The sequence below is a fragment of the Megascapheus bottae genome, chromosome 15 (assembly GCF_031878675.1).
Source record: "Megascapheus bottae isolate mThoBot1 chromosome 15, mThoBot2.hap1, whole genome shotgun sequence".
NCBI lineage: Eukaryota > Metazoa > Chordata > Mammalia > Rodentia > Geomyidae > Megascapheus > Megascapheus bottae.
Window position 1 is genome coordinate 54,181,020 of NC_143523.1, and position 24,291 is coordinate 54,205,310.

Below are 24,291 nucleotides of genomic sequence, written 5' to 3' on the forward strand. Positions count from 1 at the left end.
AATCTTTTATCTTATCTGTCTATTGCTGCAACTCTTCAGAAGGCAGAGGGAAAGCATTCCCTTCATCTTTATACTTGATAAAATTTGATTAGTGCACACATTCATTGGTCTATTGCCCTTTAAAATAAAAAGGAATAAAACAAGCATTTTATTTCTGGTTCTTAGGCTTTAACCAAGGGTCTGAAGCACTATCCCTGAGCTTTTTGTGCTCAAAGCCAGTGATCTACTACTTGGGTCACAGCTCTACTCATGGCTTTATGGTTTTGGTGCTTAATTGGGCATAAAAGTCTCACAAACTTTCCCGGTCAAGCTGACTTTGAACCATGATCCTCACAGCTCAACATCTTGAGTAGCTAGGATTGCAGACATGAGCCACTCATGTCTGGCAAGCAAAAGCAAGTCTTAAAAATGTTTATATATGGGCCGGGAGTTTGGCCTAGTGGTTAAAGTGCTTGCCTAGCATGCACAAAGACCCGGGTTCGATTCCTTGGTACCACATACATAGAAAAAAAAAAGCCAGAAGTGGTGCTGTGGCTCAAGTGGTAGAGTTCTAGCCTTGAGAAAGTCCAAGGACAGTGCTCAGGCCCTGAGCTCAAGCCCAGGACTGGCAAAAAAAAAATGTTTATATATTTTCAAACAATTGTATCACAATCATGTCTTCATATCCAAATATTGACCCCCTAGGTATAGGTTGTAGACCAAATTCCATAAAACTCAGGATGCAAGTGACCAGGTTGTCAGTCATTCCTGACTGAACTGCATGCAAGGCCTATGCTTACCCCGTGTCAACACTGAGTGATGATAATATATCCCGTCTTTGTCCCCACAGACTTAACATTTACTTACATCAGAGATATGCATCCATACAGCTGCAGATATTCCTGCACAGAAGTACCAGAAATGGGTCTTCTGGGACAGTGATCCCTAAGACTTGAGCTCAAGCAGTCAGCTACCAGGGGTTGTGGCTCCCATTTGGTCAGCATGAAGGTTAAATCAAAGGGCATGTCCTTGTACACAGGGGCTCTATAACCTTGCATCAGCTCAAGGTCAGCAGTTGATACTCTGAGAAGGTAGAGACATTCAGTCAGGAAGATGGACCCTAGCGACAGCAAGAATTGTCTTGAGAATATAGGAGCTCTGTGCCATTAAAGTACATAACAGAATTCTAGCTTGCATAGGAATTTGAGTAAGATAGCGCTTCAGGCAGGGAAGTCTAACTGCCTTTCTCTCCGCTAATCCTATTACAAGGATTGATAGGTAATAAAAATAGGGAGAATTTTCATCAGGCCTGAGCTGCCATCAAACATAAAATAAATAAATGAATAAACTTGAAAGATTTGTAAATTATATTTTATTTCCATCCAGGGGAAAATAAAGAGGCATGGCTGAATCTCCAGAGGGGTATCAAGACGGCTGAGAAAACAGAGTCTAAAAAGGGCATTCGTTCACAAGTAAATTCCAAAAGTGAATTTGGGAAGGAAAAAAAATATTCTGATTGAAATATGCAGATGCCGGAGACAGAGGCCAACTGAGAAGGGAGAATAGTAGGAAAATACTCTCCTGAACTTAGCACAGGAGGGAGAAGAGAGGAAGAACATCAAGCCCAAGATAGTGACACAACTATCCTCCCAAGACCAAAGTTCTGTCTGCACAGAGTGGCAACAAAACCCATTCCTCACTTTTCATGACAGGCATGAGCTCTTTGTCTATAAAGATAGTAGCTGCTCGATGCCAGTGGCTCACACCTATTATCCTAGCTACTCAGGAAGCTGAGATCTGAGGATCACAGTTCAAAGCTAGCCAGGGCACAGAAGTCTGTGAGACTCTTATCTCCAATTGACCACCAGAAAAACTGGAAATGGCAGTGTGGCTCAAGTGGTAGAGTGATAGCCTAGAGCTGAAAAGCTCAGATACAGAGCCCAAGCCCAGAGTTCAAGTCCCACAACTGAAAAAAAGGACAAAAATCAGCCACTGGATGCAAAGCACAGTCACATCTCCATAGAGATTCTTCTCTTTTGTATCCATGGAGCTCTCTCTCACTAGACAGCATCCTTCTATCACTACCTGCCTCATCCTTGGACTTCCAGCTCTGTAGCTACATGCAGAAGTGTGACTTTGTACTTTGCAGCCAATGGCCAGCCTCTTTATAGACATCTGATAAGTTTTGCAATCTTTTATGACATTCAGTACATAATAAATAATAATATACTGCCAGATGATTTCGATATGACAGTTGCAATGATGAACCACTCAGGAGGAAGTAATAACCATGAGTATATAGAAAAACAAACAAAGAAACAATCTGCCCAGCTACACCTAAAAATAAATCTAGGAACACAGATTCATCAGAGAAGGGGGTATTTTGTTGACAACGCTGTGGTTATAATAGAGGCATTTAAACCTTCCTTTTCTCTCCTCAATGCAGCTTCATTGTGCTATGCTAGCACACTTGTCAGCCTTTCCCTTGCACTCAGATGGAGGCAAAGAGGGCCAGCCACACCGGTGCCACGGAGAATGAGTACATGGTCCCCTTGTCATAGTTTGTGACTTGAAGCTGTGACTCACAGTATTATAGCTAAAGGATGTTAGTTTCATTCTGAATGCAGCAAGCCAGCAGTTAAGAGACACAGAAATGGACAAGAATGAAATAATGGGGTGTGTGATTTTTTTAACAGACCCTAGTCAATAAATGGGATGTACTGTACATTTTTTTTGGTCTCAGAAAGGGAATATCACTGGATGTTTGAATGTCTATCAGCAATAAAACATACAGTGCCCCAAATTGGATTCTGTTAAAAGAGGAAAGATATACAGTCTGATTCCACTTATGGAACAAATCTTGAAATGACAAAATTATAGTGATGGAGAAGAGAGCAGTTGCTGTGCCAGGATTTAGGTCTTGGGGAAAAGTGGTTGCATGAAGGCAGCAGGAGAGAGACATTTTGTAGAGATGGAAGAGTTTTTATCTTGATGATGAAAATGGTAACACAAATTCAGAAGGGTGGTGCTCTTCTATAATACAACACACCAACCACACCACTCCACAACCCCTACCATCAAACACTTATGTCAATTATATGGTTTCAGTAATATACTTTGGCATATAAGATCTAGTTGTTGAGAAAATTTGAAAGTCATACTTGGAAATGTTTTTCCAACTTCTCTGAGTTTTAAGTTAGTTTAAGATAAACTATTTTAGAGAGAAAGAAGGAAAGCAAGAAGGAAGGAAGGAAGGAAGGAAGGAAGGAAGGAAGGAAGGAAGGAAGTTGAGAAGGAGGGAGGGAGGGGGAGGGGAAACCCCAACATAGCACTGACTACCAAACCAAGATAACCCATGGCAAGATTGTTTTAGAATTGTGTAATGCAAATAGGAGCAATGGATTGAGAATGAAGACCAGAATTCAGGGTTCTGCCAACATGGTAGTGTGTTTATGTGATATTACCTAGCATCCCTGGGTCTGAATGCAATTCAGATGTAAGCTTGAAGTTGGCCCTTAGCACATTCTGAGACCTCCCAGCAAAGCTTTTCAATGCTGGGCTATACAGCTTGATACACACATGCTTTAGTCCTGAAGAGACTTCATTAAGTTGTTGTTGTTGTTGTTGTGGTTGTTGTTATTGTTGTAGTTACTATTGCTGTCATTTGGCCTTGAATGCCCAGACTTCAAACAACAGCCTTTAGGTCAGTGTAGGTCCAATCATCCAAGAATAGAGGAGACTATCATTATCTTTTTCCATCATGGCTTTTTTTTCCAGTTGACCCCAGACAAAGGATGAGAAGGGGGACATAAATAAAAACCCAGGGGTTTATGTAACAGTAACAAATAATTCAATATTCATCCCCTTAGACTCCTAGATATAGTGGATAATCTGATAAATTTAAAACTTTCTTCTTTTCATTTTTTGAAATATTTTTTGAAATACTAGTGGTTGAACCCAATATTTTTGTGATACTGAGATTTGAACTCAGGGTCTTGTGCTTGGCTAGGCAAGTGCTTTACCACTTCACCCTCATTCCAATCCTATTTTATCTTAGGTTATTTAACACAAATAAGATCTTGTGTTTTTGCCCAAAGCCAGACTAAGACAAAGATCCATCTACACAATCTCCATGTAGCAAAAGCTTCTCCAAGAAAAAAAATACACTTTTCAAACAATGGTAATAAAATAATTTGGCACTTAATAGGCAAATAAACCTTAGCTTACATATCAAATCTTAAAAAAATTAACTCAGGATTGATTATGCTTATAAAGCACAAGGCCAACTTTTTTTAAAATGTATTTTAATGTTGGGATAATGTATAGAGGGGTTATAGTTACATATGTCAGGTAGTTGGTGCATTACTTCTTGAACATTGATACCCCTTCTCATGTTTTTGACCCCTTTCCCTCCCCCACCACCTCCAAATCATCATGTTTCCCCACTTCCCTTCTACATATACTTTTTAATATTAACTCCATGAGGATTTCTTCTAAAAGATGGACTCAGTAAACTTCAGTGATTCCTTGTGACTAAATTCTGAAATACTGAATCTCATGATTTACAAAAGAAAGCAACAAATCCAACTTTTTAAGAAAAAAAAAACCCTAAGAACCAAGGGCCATGAAAAGCTTTAGAATTCTTATTCAAGCCTACATATCCCTGAGCCATAAAAGAAAAAATAGTTGACAAGTTGGACTTTATCAAATTTTACAACATTGTCTCTGAGTAAGACATTATCAGAAGAATAAGAAGACAAGTTACAGACTGGGAGAAAATATATACAAATCACTTATTTGATAAAGAGCTGCTCCGTATAATAAATAAAGAACTCTCAAAACTCAACGGTGTATAAATAAACAACACATTGTTTTCTTTTCCAAATGGATAAATCAATTCTCAAAAACAATTCTCAAAGAAGATACATGGATGGATAGCAAATAATCATATGAAATGATGTTCAATATGATTAGCCGCTAAATGTAAACTAAAATCATGATGAAATACCAGTGCCAACAACTAAATGTCTGAACTATAAACCACTGACAATATCTAGTGCTGGTTAGGGTGTGGAGGGATTTCTCACATGCTGCAGGTGAGAGTGTGAGATAGCCACTCTGAAAAATGATGGTTGGGGAGGATTGCGTTTATCTAAAACTGTCATATAGCCGAGTGCAGGTGGTTCATGCCTCTACTTCTAGCTGTTCAGGAAGTTGAGAAAGGAGGGTTGTGGTTTGAAGCCAGCCAGGTAAGGAAAGTCTATGAGACTCATTTCCAAATAACCAGCAAAAAGCCACAGGTGGAACTGTGACTCAGGGGGTACAGCACTAGCCTTGAGTGTAAAAACCCAAGTGAGACTGTGATCCTTGAATTTAAGCTCTAATACTAAGGGGTAGAGGGAATAACCTTTCATGTACTGACCATTTAGTCTAATATCTTACTCCTGCATGCATCCTAGAGAAATTAAAACTCAATGCTCACACATACAAAAAAATTTGCCTGGATCAGAAAGAACATGGAGAGCTTAAAGAAGAGAAGAAAAATAAGAGGGAAGGAGGCAAGGACATGAATGATTGACTGAAAAGCCATTCTGCCAGAAATGCTTGAGTGGTGTACAAGGGAACTCAGAACAAATTTACATCCTCCACCAAATTCTCAAATTCCTCTCCTCTTTTCCAAAAGCCCATAGTGAGATTCATTACTCACACAAAGACACACGCTTATTTATGCATATGAAACATCTATTAATCCTCTTCAACCCTCAGTACCCTTTATTTGCCCCTTCTTCAACTGTTGAACCTCTCCTAATCATTTTTTGTGTATATTCAAGCCTTATTACTACAATCGTCATTATCATCATTTTACTATCATTATAGGCTTATAGCTTTGTGTGTACACAAAACCTACACTTGCTGATCCTGAGGGTTGAACTCATGGCCTGGGCACTGTCTCTAAGTTATTTGTTCAAGGCTAGTGCTCTATAATGTGACCCACACCTCTACTTCTGTCTTTTTAATGCTTAACTATAGAGATAAGAGTTTCACAGATTTTCCTACCCCGTTGTGGTTCTCAGATCTTGGCCTCTTGAGTAGCTAGGATTGCAGATATAAGCAACTGGTGCCTGGCAATATGTAGTTTTTTGAGTTTGGCTTTTTTTTACTCAACAAGATCTATCCAGTTTCTTACAAATGACAAAATTACTTTCTCAGACAGTGAAGATTTTTATTGACCAACAGCATTTGAGAAACAAAACTCTCTGCTAGAAACCTTTAGAGCAATCAGTCCATACCCAGGAATGGTTTTTGTAACTTGGACTGGGAATAAACTTTCAGAGTGAGATCCAGAAAGAGCACATTGCATGAGATGAAAATGAACAGAATGTTCACGTGGAAGGAGTGCTGGTGGTTGAGAGATGCTATAGAGGATGTTATAAACCAAGAGACTGGGAGGAGATAGTGGAAAAACAGAATTAAATTCTGCTTCCGGTAGATTTGCAGAGTGATGTGCCAATTGGTGCTGTTTGAGTGAAAGTTCCTTAGGAGCATCCAGAGAAACTGTGTATGGGTGCATTCCGTGATCCATTAACCCACGAAGAATTTCTCTGAAGTCTATAAGAGAGAACTTCAAAGAGGAGAGGCGTTTACTTATCCATCTCTATAAGAATGAAAATATTTCTTTTATGGCCAGAGATGTCGAGCATTTCTTCATGTGTCTATAGGCCATTTTTATTTCCTCTTCAGAGAAATCTGTCTTTAAGTCTTTGGCCCATCTTTTAATGGGATGGTTGTTTCTTTGAAGATTTGTTTTAGAGAGATTCAATTTTTTTTTAGCTGTAGATGTATTTTAGATATGAGGCCTTTGTCTGTTGCATGGTTAGTGAAGCTCTTCTCTCATTCTGTGGGCTTTTTATTTAGCTTGCTAACTATGTCCTTTGCCGTACAGAGGCTCTACAGTTTAATACAGTTCCATTTGTCCAAACTTTCTTTAATTTGTTGTGTTTCTGGGTATTTATTAAGGATGTTTCGACCTGTGCCAAGGATACATAATGTATCTCCTATTCCTTCATTTTTTTTTTCCAGTCCTGGGCCTTGAACTCAGGACTTGGACTTTCTCAAGGCTAAAGCTGTACCACTTAAGCCACATCTCCCTTTTTTTGGCTCCCTTATCAAAGATTAGGTGGCCATAGACACATGAAGAAATGCTTGATATCTCTGGCCATAAAAGAAATGCAAATCAAAACAACTTTGAGATTCTATCATACTCCAGTTAGAATAGCCATGGTCAGGAAATCTAATAACAACAAATTCTGCCAGGGATGTGGCCAGGAGGGATCACTACTACTCTGTTGGTGGGAGTGCAAACTCATTCAATCACTATGGAAAGGAGGATGGAGATTCCTCAAAAGACTAAACATAGAGCTCCCCTATGATCCATTAGTTCCACTCCTTGGCATTTACCCAATCATCCAGAAACAAGGACATACTAAATCCACTAGCTCAACGATGTTCATTGCAGCACTATTGACCATAGTAAAGATATTGAACCAACCCAGGTGCTTCACAGTAGATGTTTGGATCAAGAAGATGTAGTACATATACACAGTGGAATTCTACGCTGCCATCAGAAAGAATGACATCACCCCATTTGTAAGGAAATGGAAAGTCTTGGAAAAAAATCATATTAAGTGAAGTAAGCCAGGCCCAAAAGAACATAGGCTCAATGGTTTCCCTCATTGGTGATAATTAGTACACATCTAGGACTCTCCTAGCAGAGAATTACAAAAACTCAAAACCTAGGTACATAAAGTCATATAGGATAAGGCTAAATGAAAGGATCTCTAAGATATGGAAACAAGAGCTTTATCTTGTGTGATTGTTGTTCTTAATGTACTATGTTATTTCTCTTTTGTTGCATTTTGGTTAATATCATATTGTTACTATATCTGATTGTGTTACTTTGTACATTGTATATGCATTTGGTTATTTGAAATAGGAGAGGGAAGGGGGAAAACAATATGATTGGGAGGAGGGAAATGGAGAATATGAGAAGGGGTATTAATGTGTGAAAATTAATGCACCTACTATTTGTCGAATGTAACTGTAACCCCTCTATACATTACAATATTTTTAAAAAAGAATTAATAAAGTTAGAGGAACAATAAAGTAATTATATAATTATAGAAGAGGATATACATATGTGTATATATCTATATACATATGTAGATATAGATATGGATATGAGAGTATACATAAAACACCACAAGTAAATATATAAAAACTCAAGTGGCTTACACCTGTAATATATTGCTAATCAGGGTCTGAGATCTGAGGTTCCTGTTTCAAAGCCAATCCAAATGTCCAAAAAAGGCCTTTTCCAATTAACCAAAAAATAGACCAGAGACATGGCTCAATTGGTAGGGAATCAATTACGAGGGGAAAAAACATCAAGAGAAAGTATGTGGGCCTGAGTCCAAGCCCCAGAACTGTCAACGAATACATATATACATACATACGTACATACATACATACATAAATCCCCAAGGAAACAAATTTTATCATATGTGGAAGGTAGATCTTAAAAATAAGCATATATGTAATATAAATACATATGAAGTATAAACACATGTATATGATATATATCTAGATACATATATATAAATATATACACAAATAAAATATATGTTTATATGCTTGTACATAATATAATAAATATATTGTATTTATATATAAACATGTGTCTGTATGCATTATATGTGTTTGTATAAAATAAATATACTTATACTGAGTATAAACATATATGTATATATAATTGGAGAGAAAAGTCTCCTGGACTTTTGTGGCTTTTCACCACCATCCCCAGAGATCTGCCTCCTGAGTAGCTAGAATTACAGACATGAGGCTTCCAGCTGCAATACTTCTTAGTAAGTGTTACTCCTTTTATCATTGTCTACCTACAGTCCTCTTTTGATTAAAATTTCAAGCCTACCTTTCCTTTTATGGTTTACATTTTTTCTTGATATACTTCAAAACCATTTTCTAATACCAGGTTCATAAAGATATTTTACAATATTTTCTACTAAACATTGTTAAATTTTACTGTTCACATTTAGATCTTTAATTGACTGGAATTGATTTGTTTTATTATACGGAGATGAATCTATTTTTTTAACAGAGAAGTTGTTCCCTAAAATTTTTACTGAAAAATCTCTTTACTAAACTGACTTGTACTGGCAACTTTATTTCTATTTTCTGCTCATTCAATGTGTGTGTGTGTGTGTGTGTGTGTGTGTGTGTGTGTGTGTGTGTGTGTGTGTGTTAAATCTATCACACATTCGATTCTGTTCTAATCATTAGTTACATATCAGTGATAAAATTCTGCCTGCGGTAAACATTGGTGACTCACATCTGCAAACCTTGTTAAAATCTGAGGCTTACTACTAGAAGCCAGACCAGTCAGGAAACTCCACTGGACCAATTAACAAGAGAAAAGCCAAAAGTGAAGGTATGGCTTTAGTGGCAGAACATCAATCTGAGCAAAAAAGTCAATTGAGAGCTCAAGGCCTTTTTGCTAAGTACTGGTACACACACAAAAGAAGCCATGCCTTTATCTCAGTATGGATTTGCATCTTATCCTTTTATTTAACTTAAAATCTCTATCATTAAAAACACATCATTGTAATGAATATAATATTTACTTAGTACCCTATTTACTCAAGATATTTTCTTACTTTTCCTCCTCTTAATCCTTTTCTATTTAAACTTTCTTGGTCATTTTACCATATATTAATACATGTTATCTGCATTCATTCATGTTAGTGAAATTAATTGCTATAATAAAACTAAGTCTCATGTTGGAGTCACTAATAGCAGAGCCTGAGAGTGGAGAATTTCCTGAGAAAAGAAAACAGAAGCAAGAAGCAAGGGGAGGTAGGAAAGACATGGTGCACATACCCAAGGATGATAGCTAAGGGAAAGAGACAGCACCGATAGCCTTCAAGGGATGGCAGATCTCTAACAAGATTCACACAAAAAAGGAAGAAAGATGAGAAAAGTAAGCTGGGACAGAAGGGAGGGAGGGAGGGAAGGAGAGAGAGAGAGAGGGTGAGAGGGAGGGAGGGAAAGAAAAGACCAGAGCAGACCAGACCAAGCATTAGTGGCTCATATCTGTACTACTAACTACTCAGGAGGTGAAAATTTGAGAATCACATTTTAAAGGCAGCCCAGGTAGGAAAATCTATAGGATTCATTTCCAATAAACTACTGAAGACAAAAAAAGACAGAAGTAGAGCTGTGGCTTGAATGATAGAACACTTGTCTTGAATACATAAAGCTTAGGGACAGTGCCCAGGCCAAGTACAAGCGCCAGGGCCAGCACAAAAAAAGAAGGAAGGAATAAAGAAAGGAAGGAAGGAAGGAAGGAAGGAAGGAAGGAAGGAAGGAAGGACGGAAGGAAGAAAGGAAGGAAGGAAAGACCTTATGCCATGTATATTTTACACATTGGGGTACTATGTGGGTGGAAGAGAAAAATCGAAATATTTGGAATGAATTTACAATACACTGAAAAGATTTGTGATGGATGATTGAATGGCAAAATATTGTTAATGCACATCATTGTTTCTGTGAAACAATAAAAGATTGGCATAAATAAATACACAGTAATCAATAAATACACAGTCCCCTCCTCAAATACACAGCCTTTATAAATATTGACTTTCCAAAGCTAAGGGATGCCTTGCGAAAAGCTGGTCTATAATTTATGTGGATTTTGTTGAGCTTTTGTAGTTCTCTTGTAATGAATCAGTGTTCAACCACTGTTCAGTGATAGTTTTTAATTGCAAACTTCGGGACATTCTTAATTAAGGGGAGTAAAGCCAGATTCACTAAAACCCAATATATGCTGATGGACCTATTTTTCTCCCCCAATGTGAACTTATTTCCAGCCTCAGCTCTTACATGTATTTGCATTATAAAGAAGAATATTTTTTGTGCTCCAATTTATTTCTGCCTAACTCCACAGGAATATTCTTTGCAAAGACTTGTTTGATATCCAAGATAACTCCAGAGTTGTATTTTTCTATTCTGACTATTATGAAAGCTGAACAAAATTTATGTTTGCCAGTTATCCATTTTGTCTTATTTTCCAGTCATCCAAATTCATGGGTGAAATTATTGTGATATGCAAAGGGAGATTGTCTTTCTTATAGCAATTGTGAAATTCACAAAAATCTCTAGTCTAACTTTTATAGAAGGTAACCAAAAGTTTACAGTGCAGTGTTAGAATGGGAAGTATTAGCATAAATATCTATACCAATGTGATTTCTTTCAATGTTCAAGAAAATAAGGAATGTAGAACTCACTAAAAATCATATGGGCCAGGTACCCATAGCTCAAGTCTGTTATTTTGAAGTTTAAGGATTGGGGTTCAAAGCCTGCCTGGGTAAGAAAGTCTGAGTCTTTCATTAATAAGCAAAAGGCTGTAAGTAGAGCTGTGGTTGTCAACCTTGAGGAAAAAGCTAAAAGATCATGCCTAGTTCCTGAGTTCAAACTCCAATAAAACTCACACACACACACACACACACACACAGACACACACACACACACACACACCTAAGTGGAATTGCAAGAGCTGGAGATGCTGTGGAATCCTAGATGGACAGATTGAGTTGAAATCACATTGCTATCACAAATACTGAAGTTAATGACTTGGTTTTGAGACCTAATGAATAAAAAATAGTAAATGGAGGCTTTGTCTTTCACCAAAACCACAGAAGAGTTTCTGAAGGCCAGGAGGAAGAGAAGATTATGCCTTCATCATGTGGCACAAGGAAATGCAGAGTGAACATAGGAACTCTCATAGATATTCATAGATATTCAGGATGAAAACTTGACTATGCCCAACTTAATGCATGGGCCATTACTACTGTGAGCCAAAATAAAACTTTAAGTTTTCAAACATAGATCAAAGACTTTAACATAAAGATATAAAATTCTGAAACCACCAGAGGAAAACACTTCAGGACTTAGGTATCAACAATGATTTCTTAATATGATCACAAAAGGACAGGAAATAAAAGCAAGAATAGACAAATAGGGTTGGATCAAATTAAAAAGGACACAGTGACCGCAGTGAAGAGACAATAGAAAGACTGGACTAATTTCTTGCTGGCTGGCTCTTTTTCTGACAATGGAGAAATACTTAGAATATATAAAGAGCTCAGAAAACCAAACACAAAAATAACAAAGAATCCAATCAATAAATGGAAAAAAATGAGTTTTACAAAGAAGTAAATGGAACAGTAAGTACAGTTCAAAAATTCCACAGCCTTAGTCTAAGAGGAAATGCAACTTAACAAGATACTAGGATTCCAACCTTGACAATCGCCAAGAAAACGAACAACAAACACAGAAGAACTGGAGTATCCTCCGGGCTCTCAATGGGAAAATAAAGTGGCATATCTTGCTGGGGAGGGAGTGGCTATTAATTAGTGCAGCCACCACAGAAATCAGGGTGGAAGTTCCTCAAAAATGTAAAAGTAGATCTACCATGGTGATGTGGCCGCTCCACTGCTGGGTATATAGCTGGAAGAACAGAATACAATTGAGCTACCTGCAAACCAGCTTTATTCACAATAGCCAAGCTATGTCAACAGCCTAGAGCTCAGTACATAGATGTGGTATATCTGCACAATGGAGTCTGATTCTCCATATGGAAGAATGAAATATCACAGAAAAATGGCTAAAACTAGAGATCATAATTTTAAGTGAAGTAACTCAGGCTGACAAAGACAAATACTACATTTTTGTCTCACATGGAGGATCTAGATCAATAAGGAAAGAAAGATATGAAAGGTGAAAGGTATATTATTCAACAGGGGGAACAGATAAGGGAGTGGGGGTGGGGAATAAATGTGCTAAAAGTACATGCTATGCACATAAGGAAAGGTCACTTCAAGTATAGAGGCTCAAGCCAGAAATCCCAGCTCCCTGAGAGGCAGGGATGGAGAATCTCAGGCCCAAGCCTGTCTGGGTTTTAGGAAGACTCTTTGTCAACCAATGGATCTCAGCTATGGAGGAGGCACAAGGGCACAGCACAATGCGTGCCTGGCATCTTTGTCAATATAAGGTAGCACAAAGAGGAGCACCTCAGCCCAGTTTTTCCTGGGCATGGAGTAAGACTCTACCTGGACAATAATCAATGCAAAAAGGGGTGGATTCACGTCGATCCCCAGTACTGCCCCTTAAAGGAAGGGGAAAAAAGAAATAGGAAAAAAAAGAATAAAAAAGGAAGGCTTATTAAAACTATTGAATAGTGAATGTTGGGGAAGGATATCATAGTATATTATATGATATATAGGAATATTATAATGGGACCCTTTTGTATAATTAGCATGTTAAAATATGTCTATGTCTATGTGTATATATATGCCTATCTGAGAATGTAAAATATGACATTCAATGTCAAATGTTCATGAAGACTAAAATAAAAAAATAAGTTCCTCATAGCCATATAATGAACTATTATATAGCCATAAAACTTAATGACTTAAAATTTTACGTAAAGGCATGTTTGACTGTAATGCATACAGTTTTGAATAAATATCTATATATCAAAGAATGAATAATTTTACCAATAAAATTTCCAAAGCTGGTAGTATTGACCACTGGTTATGAAGATTACATATTGCTTCTGAGGATAAAAAAGAAGGTTGGGGCCAGAAGTGTGGTCTAGAGGTAGAATGCTTGCCCAGCATGTACGAAGCCCTGGGGTCAATTCCTTCACACCACATACACAGAAAAAGCCAGAAGTGGTGCTGTGGCTCAAGTGACAGAGTGCTGACTTTGAATAAAATGTGTCCAAGGACAATGCCTAGGCCCTAACTGGCAAAAAATAAAATAAAATAAAAGGGATAGAGGCCAGGAGTTTGGCCTAGTGGTAAAGTCCTTGCCTAGCATGCATGAAGACCTGGGTTCCATTCTTCAGCACCACATATACAGAAAAGGCTGGAAGTGATGCTGTGACTCAAGTTGTAGAGCACTAGCATTGAGAAAACTCAAAGACAGTGCCCAGACCCTAAGTGCCCCAGTACTGACAAAAATAAAAGGGTAATGGCTGGGTACCTATGGCTCATGCCTGTAATCCTAGCTAATCAGGAGGCTGAGATCTGAGGATCTTGGTTCAAATCCAACTCAGGGAGGGAAATCCTATCTTATCTCATGTTAACCATCAAAAAGCTGGAGGCAGAGTGGTGGCTCACAGTGGTAGAGCACTAGCCTTGAGCACAAAAGCTCAAGGAGAGTGTCCAAACCCTGAGTTCAAACTGCAGGACTGACATAGACACACAAGAAAAGAAGAGGTTAATGATTTGAAGAAAACATGAGAGAGGAGTATTGGCTCCTCATAATATCATTTTTTCAGCAAACCTAGTGATCAAGAAGATATTTATGTAACATTATTGGCAGGGCTGTACTTCTATCATTTGTTTACTTTCACATATTTTAGACTACATTTTTAATATTATAGCCAAACAAGGCATAGAATTGTTTTCAGAATATATATCTATCTAGACACATGCACTTTTATTTGAAACAAAAACACTACAAACTAAGCAAGAACAAATTCAGTCATTATTTCTTTTCCCTGAATAATGTTTTATTATCTTCAAGTAGTTGTATATAGTAGTTGCTAGTTGATAAAGCAGTTTGTGGATACAATTCTTATTCTTAGAGAAAAAAAAAGAATTTAAATAAAAATTCACAGTATATCTCTTCCCAGTTTGAAAATCTCTATCGAACCAAGGTGACTAATGAAAAAAATGTATTTATGTGTAGATAGTATAAAATTTATGTAGATAGATGATAGATTGACATATTGCTGATAGAGATAGATGATAGAAATGGATGGATGGATAGATAGATAGATAGATAGATAGATAGATAGATAGATAGATAGATAGATAGACAGATAGATAGACAGATAGATAGTAATTCTTTTTCACAAAACATTAGAAACTTTGATGTGAATTGATGAAGTTCCAAGAACAGAAAAACACACTGTAGGAAGTGTGAAACAGGAAAGTGCATCCTGAGTAAGCTTTAGGAGAAAGGACAGGCCAGCAATGCAAGTTGAATCTTGAGGCACCTGGGCCAAGGGTGAAGCTCCACCCTCCAGCCCTCTTCCCCACAGGCCTTCATCAGGTGCTTCCAGGAGCATGTCCAAGGCTGGCGGTAGGGCCTTTGCTGAGCAGTCTCAGTGAGGGAAGGACAAGAATGCACAGATCGGCTCCATAGGCAGAGGGAGGAAGGAAAAATGAGAGCCATGAATCTATAAAGGCAAGACAGGTCTCCCACAATCAAAAGGCAGAAGGCAAAGCAGGACTGCTGAGAGCAATTACAGCTGGATATTTTCATGCTGCTCCCAGAAGTCCTCATTGCTGGGATAAGTATACAAAAATTGGTAAAAGACATGATTTTAAAAATACTATTATGCAACGAAACTGTGTGGACATATTGAACTGCAAAACTGCAGAATACCCATTATTTTCAATGCCACAGGGAACAGTCACCAATCTAACCAAAATAGTCTATATTGTAAAACAAATTTAAATCAATGCAAAAGAATGAAATCATAGAATTTTAAAACCCAAAGGGTTTAAAAATAGAAATTAATAGCATTAATATATCCAGAAAAATCCACAAATATTTGATAGTTTAATATCACATTAAATAATCCATTAGTCAAGCAAGTAATTATAAAGAAACGAAAGTATTTCAAATTCAGAGATAATGAAAACACAATATATTTAAACTTGTGTGCTTAGCTAAAGAAGTATTTAGAGGGAATTAAATAGCTTGAAAGAAATAGAAAAGAAGAAAGATATGAAATCAGTTATCTTGGCTTCTATCATAATAAGTTAGTAAAATGGAAATGACAGTCTGACATTGGTGGCTCATTCTTATAATTCTAGCTAATTAGGGGTCTGTGATCTGCTGTTCAAAGCTAGGCCCAGCAGAAAAATCCTTGAAAAATCCCTCATATCAGTTAACCAGCAAAAAGCCAGATGTGGAGATATGTCTCCAGTGGTAGAGCACCAGCTTTGAGGGATAAAAGTGAGAGTATACTTGCCCTGAGTTCAAACCTCTATAGCCTCTCCCTCCCTCTCTCTCTCTCTCCCTCCCTCCCTCTCTCTCTCTCTCTCTCTCTCTCTCTCTCTCTCTCTCTCTCTCTCTCTCTCTCTCTCTCTCCCTCTCTTTCTCTCTCTCTCTCTCACACACACACACACATACACAAACAGAAATTATATATAAAAATAAGTAGGAGAGGGCCGGGAGTTTGGCCTAGTGGTTAAAGTGCTTGCCTAGCATGCATGAAGACCCGGGTTTGATTCCTCGGTACCACATACATAGAAAAAAAAGTCAGAAGTGGTGCTGAAGCTCCAGTGGTAGAGCTCTAGCCTTGAGAAAGTCCAAGGACAGTGCTCAGGCCCTGAGCCCAAGCCCAGGACTGGCAGCAAAAAAAAAAAAAAAAAAAAAAAAAAAAAAGTAGGAGAGAAAGACTTGTGTATTTAATAAAATTTTAAGATGAAACACTGGAAAAAAACAAAGCAGAACTTCGAAAGTGATAAATGGTTAAAAGTTAGTCAGGTACCTTGCGATAAAGGGAAAAAGTTGCTTTCAATTAAAGAGATAAAATAGAGAATATAAATACAGGTTTATCAACACTGTAGGGACAAGAAAGAAATATGAAAAAAGTTTATGACCAAAAAATCTTGTAGCATCAATTAATATACATGTGGTCAAAAAGTGAAACTTTTCCCATTAACATAGAAAAATAAATTTCAAAAAAGATCCTGATCTCTATTATAAATAAATTCAAATAAAGTCTTTCTACAACAACAAACAAAAGATCCACACAGATAACTTCAAGGAGATTATAAAAGAAACAATGCAAATCTTATACAACCCTTTTCTGTACAAACCTTTTCAGAATATAAATAGAAAAGTGTTATTTCTAACTCATTCACACCACAGAGAAAATATCGATACTTACACGTGACCAAAACATCTTAAGAAAAATAGTTTCAGATCAATACCTCTCATGAACATGGACATAAAATCTTTAATAAAATATTAGTGAATCTTTCCCAGCAGTATTTTAAAATGATAGTAAATCATGACCAAGTTCAATTTATCTCAGAAATGCAAGGTTATTTTAACAACTGAAAATCAGAAAATATAATTCACCATAACAGCAGAATGAAAGGGAAAAATGCAGAAAAGCATTTGATGAAATTTACAACTTTTTATAATGATAACTCAGGAAACTGGGAATACAAAAGAAATAATTCATTCTGAAAAAAGACACTTGGAAAGTAAAAACTAAAAAAAAAAAAACACTGTAGCTACAATCAGGCTGAATGGTATAATATTGAAAGCTTTCTGTCTAAGAAAGGGAAAGTAGGAAAAGGTAAACATTATGCTAATTGACTTTGTGTTTACTATTTCCTAAAAATGCAAACTAAATGAAAAGAAAGCAGGAGAAAATGTAGTTGAAAGGAAGTTGAAGGAATTTGATTAAAATATTTTATATATTCTATATACTAAAATATGTACTATATAGATGGGATAATGTGGATATATTTATGTGTATATATTAATCTATACATATATGTTTATCTTTTAAGTCTAGCTTCCGTATATGAAAAAATAATGAGACCTTTGTCTTTCTGAGTCTGGTTTATTTCTCCTTTCTTAGTTTACTTCTTCAGCTTGACCCATTTTCCTAAAAACTACATAATTTCATTCTTCTTTATGACTGAATAATACTCCGTTGGGGACACGTATTACATTTTCTGAGTCTATTCGTTCATTGTCAGGAATCTCCATACCTTTGGTTCTTTAAATTGTGATGTAATAATCAAGCTCTCTGTTGGAGCCCATCTAAAGTCCCTTTGGATAAAACTTCTCAGAGTGGTATTGCCTTCCTATTAATTTGCATATTGAACATACCAGATTTCATTTCCCCCAGTGGTGGGGGAATTTAGAATTTACTTTTTGATGATGCCCACTCTGACTGGAATGAGATAGAATCTCAGTATCCTTTTCATTTGTATTTCCTTTATGGCCAGGATCATGGAACATTTTTTTTTCGTGTTTATGGGCCATTTGTACTTCTTTCAAGAATGGTAGGCTCAATTCATTTGCCCACAAGTAAATTCAGTTGGCAATTCTTATGAGTCTAGTTATTTTTTTAAATTTCCCTGTCTATTCAAGTTATTACTCTTTTATCAGATGCATAGCTGGAAGATATTTTCCCCATTCTTTAGGCTATCTCTTCAGCCTGGTAACTATTGCCTTAGAAAGTGTCTTTCGAAGAAATGAAGACAAGAAAAAGTAGGACATTGTTACCATTTTGCTACATTTTGTTTGGTTTTGGTTTTGTTTTCTGGTGCTGCAAATGGAACTGAGGGCCTGTACATGCTCTGTCACGCTCAACCACTGGGTTCCCAAACCCTACATTTTGTCACTTTCTAAAATGTGTGTCTTTTAGCAAAGACATTTTTAAACAAGTAGATTTTATGATACGTGGCCCCAAAAGCCTTCATATATTTCCTCTGAATAAAGTCCTTCTCTAATGTGATAATTCCATATGCTACAATTGCACTTTAATAACAACCCTTATTCTTTTTAGTCTAATATTCGTGCTATAGATTTAACTATCTGCCTCTTAAAGGCTTCAGTAGTGGATTTGTTTTGGTTATTTTGTTGGTGGTGGTGAATCTAGTATCTCATCAATATTTCTGCATTACCTTTATTTCTTAAGTTTCTGTACTTTATTTTAAGCTATAGTAACAGCTCTGATATTGGGCTTAATTATGGCTGTTCATTTCCTTGTGGTATTGGATATTGAGCTGAAGTCCTCAAGTCACTGAGCCTAAAACCTCATGGTTTTTATTTGCTTATTTTCCTTTATAAGAGTCCAGGACACATAATTACTTATTTGATTTTCTATATTCTGGATTTTTCTACTTATTTAATTAGTACATATTCCTCAGTTTCTACAGTTCAGCTAACTTTGACCACAGGTTGGATTAGATTAAATATTTTGGTAAGAATATTTCATATATGAATTATAACCTTGATACCTCATATTATCAACAGACAAGTGGTATGATATTCTACTATCAACAGTGCTAACTTTGACTATTTGGCCAAACTGGTTACTACCATCTCACTATTGAAACCAAGATCCTCCATTTTAATTTATAATCCTTTGAATAGTCATATTTACCACTGCATGTGTGAATTGTTTTATTCCCCCAAAGCAATTCACCTGGAGATACTATTTCATCTTTGCTAATATAAGCTTGAATAAGATTTTATAGTGAGTATTTTAAATTGGGGATTTTCTTAGTATTTACAATGATTTTGTAACTACTTTCATCTAGCTCCTGCCTTAGAAAATTAAAAAACCAATGAATTAAAATTATGAAATTAGCATTTCAAAAGCCAACAAGGCCTGGTGCCAGAAAATACTTAGGAGGATTTAGTTCAGCTTTCTTTCTTTATTTATTTACTAACTTCTTTATTTTTGTGCCAGTCTGAGGTTTGAACTCAGAATCTGGGTACTGTCCTTGAGCAAAAAAGCTCAAGGTAGGCACTCTACTATTTGAGCCACAGCTGCACGTCTGGCTTTACTGTTGTTTAATTGGAGATAAGAGTCTCAAGACTTTCCTGCCTAACCTGGGTTTGAACAGCAATTCTCAAATCACAGCTTCCTGAATATTTAGGATTACAGCTGTGAGCCACTGGTGCCAGATTTCTCTATTTTTAAGGACATTGAGGCTGAGAGAGAGAATTGATCACAATGAAAAGGATCTAGCTTCCCTGCCAAGTCTCTTGACCTTTGAACTCTGATTCATGGAAACCATATTGATGCTTATTTCCATCTCATTATATCCTGAAGGACCTCCCAGATGCTTCCTGGACTTTCCTGATGCTTACCTTCGATTCCACACTGGACTTAACTATCATTTGTTCTTGATAGGGCCTTGCTGAGAGGACATGAATTTGGCCCTATCAATTAACTCAATGAGCTATGTCTTCTGGCCAGGAAAAATGTCTGCAACTCCCACACATTCTATCCTAAAACCATGACTGACTTCCCAGGGTCTTATCTGCCAATTTAAGGTTGTTTAACATGAAGACAAAGTTAGCTGCTATCTCCTACCACTAGAACATACTAATTCCTGTTGGATTCCCAACGGAAAGAGCTTACTCTTTGATCTTATTAACTGAAGTGACAGGTGCTGGTGGCATGTCTGCAATCTTAGCTACTTAGCAGACTGAGATCTGAGATCGTGGATCAAAGCTAGCACAGGCAGAAAAGTCTGTGTGAATCCTATGTTCAATTAATCAACAAAAGGCAAGAAGTGGAATGGAAAAAGGTAAGGGAGAGATAGTGCCTTGGCACTGTATTTAAGACCCAGTAAGCGCACACACACACATTGATGGATGAATGGACAAAGAAAATGTGTGTATCTGTCTGTGGGTCTGTCTATGCATACACAAATACACGATTGCATACTATTTAGCCTTATAAGGAAAGAAATATTGTTATTTGTAACAGCATGAATAAACCTAGAAGCCATTTTGGTAAGAGAACAAAGCAAGCATAGGGACAAACCTTACATGATGTCATTTATATACTATCTTGAAATTTTGTCTGGATGCTTCTTTCCGCCTTTATGGTTCCTTTACATTAGAAGGTCTTGGAAACTGGAGACACCCGCAGCCCTGGTGATTTATTATACTTTCCTCCTCATAGACTTTTTTCTTATGAATGCTCAATGCTCTATTCTGATAGGCCAGGGTCTCATATTCTTATTGGATATTCCAACATAAATGTTTGCTCAAGGTCTTACTACATACTCCCTTATGTAATTGGTTCAAATTTCACAGTAAATGCTGAAAAACCATTCCTGAGAGAATCCATATGCCAGGAGAAAGCACACCTGCAGACGAAGAATATGCAAGGCCTTCGCTTCCCTGACAGTGCTGTGGACTTCTTCAGGTCGAGTTATACTTGCCGGAGAGGCTGTGGTGATTACATGACTAATTACCAATGGGAATGTAGGATCGTACCTCCTACAGAGTAGACAATTACTAACTGCTGGTGTCTTCTCTGTAACTAGGAACCAGAACAATTTCAATTCCATGTCTTCTGGTCTGCTTGGAAGTAACCAGACTCATAGACTGCAATACGATTACAACAGCATCAAGGCTCTATGAGTGCCATCTGGCAGGTACCAGAGATTCTGTGTCACAAAGTATAACATATGGGGGCTACATACTTCTGGGAATGCCCCTGGAGTCCCAGTTAAGTCTATGTAGGTCCCCGGTGGATACAGAGTGCTGAATGCTCACGTGGACACTAATGGAATAATGCTTTCTCCAAATCAAAGTGGCTTTGGCACCAAGTAAACAAGAAAAGAATGAACAAAAGAAAATACAATCAACTGGCCTCTATTGTTTCTCTCCTAATTTCAAGCAGATTTGGCTAAAACAGAACCCAGTGTGTGTGCAGAAACAAAATAATCACAATAAAGGTGGTGGCACTAAAACCAGAGCATCCTTTTAAGTAAACGATGCCTTGTCAAATACAGTGGGGTTTACTCTGAGCCAAGTCATATAGGTACCTTCAGGCCTGGAAGGTCTCAAGTGGGTTGGATCTAGGATTGCCTTCCTGGGCACCCATTGTAAGGTAAGGAAGGTCAAGACCAACATTTCCACATGCTAAGCCTTAGAGCAACATTCATAATAAAGACAAGGTTAGGATGTTGTTATCTTCCACAACAGCCATAGGACGGTCCATGCTGATATTGTGCTCTCAGTTCTCAGTTTTCTCCATTACAAATTCTTGCACTTCTGCACACTTTCAGCAGCCTGCACTTATGGCCACACCCTGAGGTCTATCATGAACTTCCTAAAATGCGAGTATCAATATCCACCCCCTCCTACAGAGCTGCTCATCCTCTAGCTGGAAGTAACTGCTTGCCATTTAATTCTCACCCCAAGCTTTTGACATAGGAGCTATTATTATCTCTACTTTTCAGATTAAGTAATTGAGCTCCAAGTTCACACAGCTCATCACAAAAAGAGACAAGGATTCACACACAGGTGTGTCTCACATCAAAGTTATTTCACATTATTTATTTATTTTTTTGCTGGTTCTACATTTTGCCTATTTCCTTGAAATCTCCAGTTTAACCTATCAACTTCTGACTCAAGAGTCTTTCTTCACTTGTCTAGTACTCCTATGCTAATGGAAACCTTCTGAGCAACTCCAGGTTCACTGCCTTGGTTTATCTTTCCAGCCTGCCAACCTGCACCCAGCTTTATTACCTCCTGACAACTGGTTACTGTTGTCAATCATTTTAACTACATGTTTACCAACTCCCTCAGCTTCCCTGATCCCTTAATCTTTTTCCGAACCAGCTCTGATGATGCCAGGCCTGTGTTAATACAACCACCTGTTTTTCCCTTTGCTGCTTTGGGAATTCAAAGGCTGCTACATAAAACCCACTACACATGTTTGAACTCAATCTTCTTCCTGGAGCTTTCAGTCAGACTCAAAATATTTCCTCCTACTTCGTTCTCCCGATCTCTCCCCCTCCCCCTCCTCTCTCCCGGCCCCTCCTATCCCCTGGAAGGTTAAGAGAGACCCTGTCAGACCACTGCTCATATTCTCACCATCTCTGTGATAAATTACTGGTCCATTAGAACAATATTGCATCATTTGCAAAGAAATGAAAGAACCTGGGAAAAAAAACCATGTTAAGTGATATAAGGCCCAGGGGCAAAGAATACTTATTTTCTCTCATATGTCAATGCTAGAATTAATTTATAAACATATGAATAAACACTTTGGGGTAGTAGGAAAGGGTACACAAATGTATTAACTGGAATATGTGAGATTCCAGGGAGAATTTAAATATTGTAATTCCACAGATAGACTAACTTGCGGTCAAGCAAAATATACACTAGAAAATGGGTACTTGACAAATGGGGGATGGGACCAAGGCAAGGGTAGACAAATCAAGAGATAAGGGGGATAATTCAATCATAAAACTCAATGCATGCCCTACAAAATTAAGAAAAGTGTGAAAAAGGGTAGGAGTGGGAGCAATGGGAGAATATAATCAAATTGTGCAAGATGCACTGTATTTATAAGCTGCTGGATTGAATGGCAGCTTCTCTGTATAAGTATTTAAAAACCAAAATATATTTTAAAAAACGAAGATAAAATCAACAATGATCAAAATTACAAAAGAAAAAAAAAGACAACTGGTCTATATTAGTATGACTGTAATCATGAGTTCCTTCGCCTTCCTTCTGGAAATCTTTGTACCTTTTCCCTTATACCATCTGTACTCATCACTCAGATTTCTCAAGTCGTGGGATTTGGGACCTCACTTAGTCAAAAAGCTGCAGACTTTGTCTTTCTACGAAATGTCCCCTATCTGCCAAGCGTCAGTGGCTTACACTTGTAATTCTAGCTACTCAGGAGCCTGAGATCTGAAGATCACAGTTCAAAGCCAACCTGGGCAGAAAAGCCCCTGTTAACTCCAATTAACCACTAAAAAGCTGAAAGTGAAGCTGTGCCTCAAGTGGTAGAGTACAACCTTGAACAAAAAACACAGGGACAAAACACAGGCGCCGAGTTCAAGCTCCATAACTGCTAAAAAGAAAAAAGGACACAAAGTGCCTCCTCCGTCCTTTAATGAACTATCATTCTGTTCTCTCAGAAATTCCCACTGATCTCGTGTGGCTGAGGTATAGGACTAGAACCTAAATTTTCCTCTTGACTCAACACAAATTTGAAATGTTTCATATTGTTGCTCATATCATTCTTTAGACATTTCTCCTGCCTTGTCTTTTGCAAGATAATACTCTGAATCCTCGGGTAGCTGCTAGGTTCTTGTCTTTGATCCTCCTTTTATCTTCTCCTCCACTAAGGAAATTTGTATCCACATATGTCAATAAAAATACTATCCACGTTCATTTATTTGGGGTTTCTATAACAAAACAACAGAGGCTGGGGAGTTTATTTTTTTAAAAAAGTATAGTTAGGGCTGGGTACTGGTGGCTCGTGGTTGTCATCTTAGCTGCTCAGAAGACTAAAATCCGAGGATAATGGTTTGAAGATAGTCCTGGTAGACAATTCTCATATGCTTATCTTCAATGAACCAGCAAAAATCTAGAAGTAGCTATGTGGCTCAAATAATAGAGCACTGGCTTTGAACAGAAAAAGCC

General features: G+C 37.5%; 1 protein-coding gene across 1 annotated transcript in view; it reads left to right on the forward strand.

Annotated features, from left to right (window-relative positions):
* LOC150054363 (uncharacterized) overlaps positions 1–21,034 on the forward strand; it is a 715,379-nt gene extending 694,345 nt beyond the window's left edge. The window contains exon 11 of the mRNA XM_090346709.1: positions 20,938–21,034. Within this exon, the coding sequence (XP_090202835.1) occupies positions 20,938–20,940 (3 nt within the window). The 3' untranslated portion in view covers positions 20,941–21,034. The remainder of the gene's footprint in view (positions 1–20,937) is intronic.
* The last annotated feature ends 3,257 nt before the right edge of the window (positions 21,035–24,291 follow it).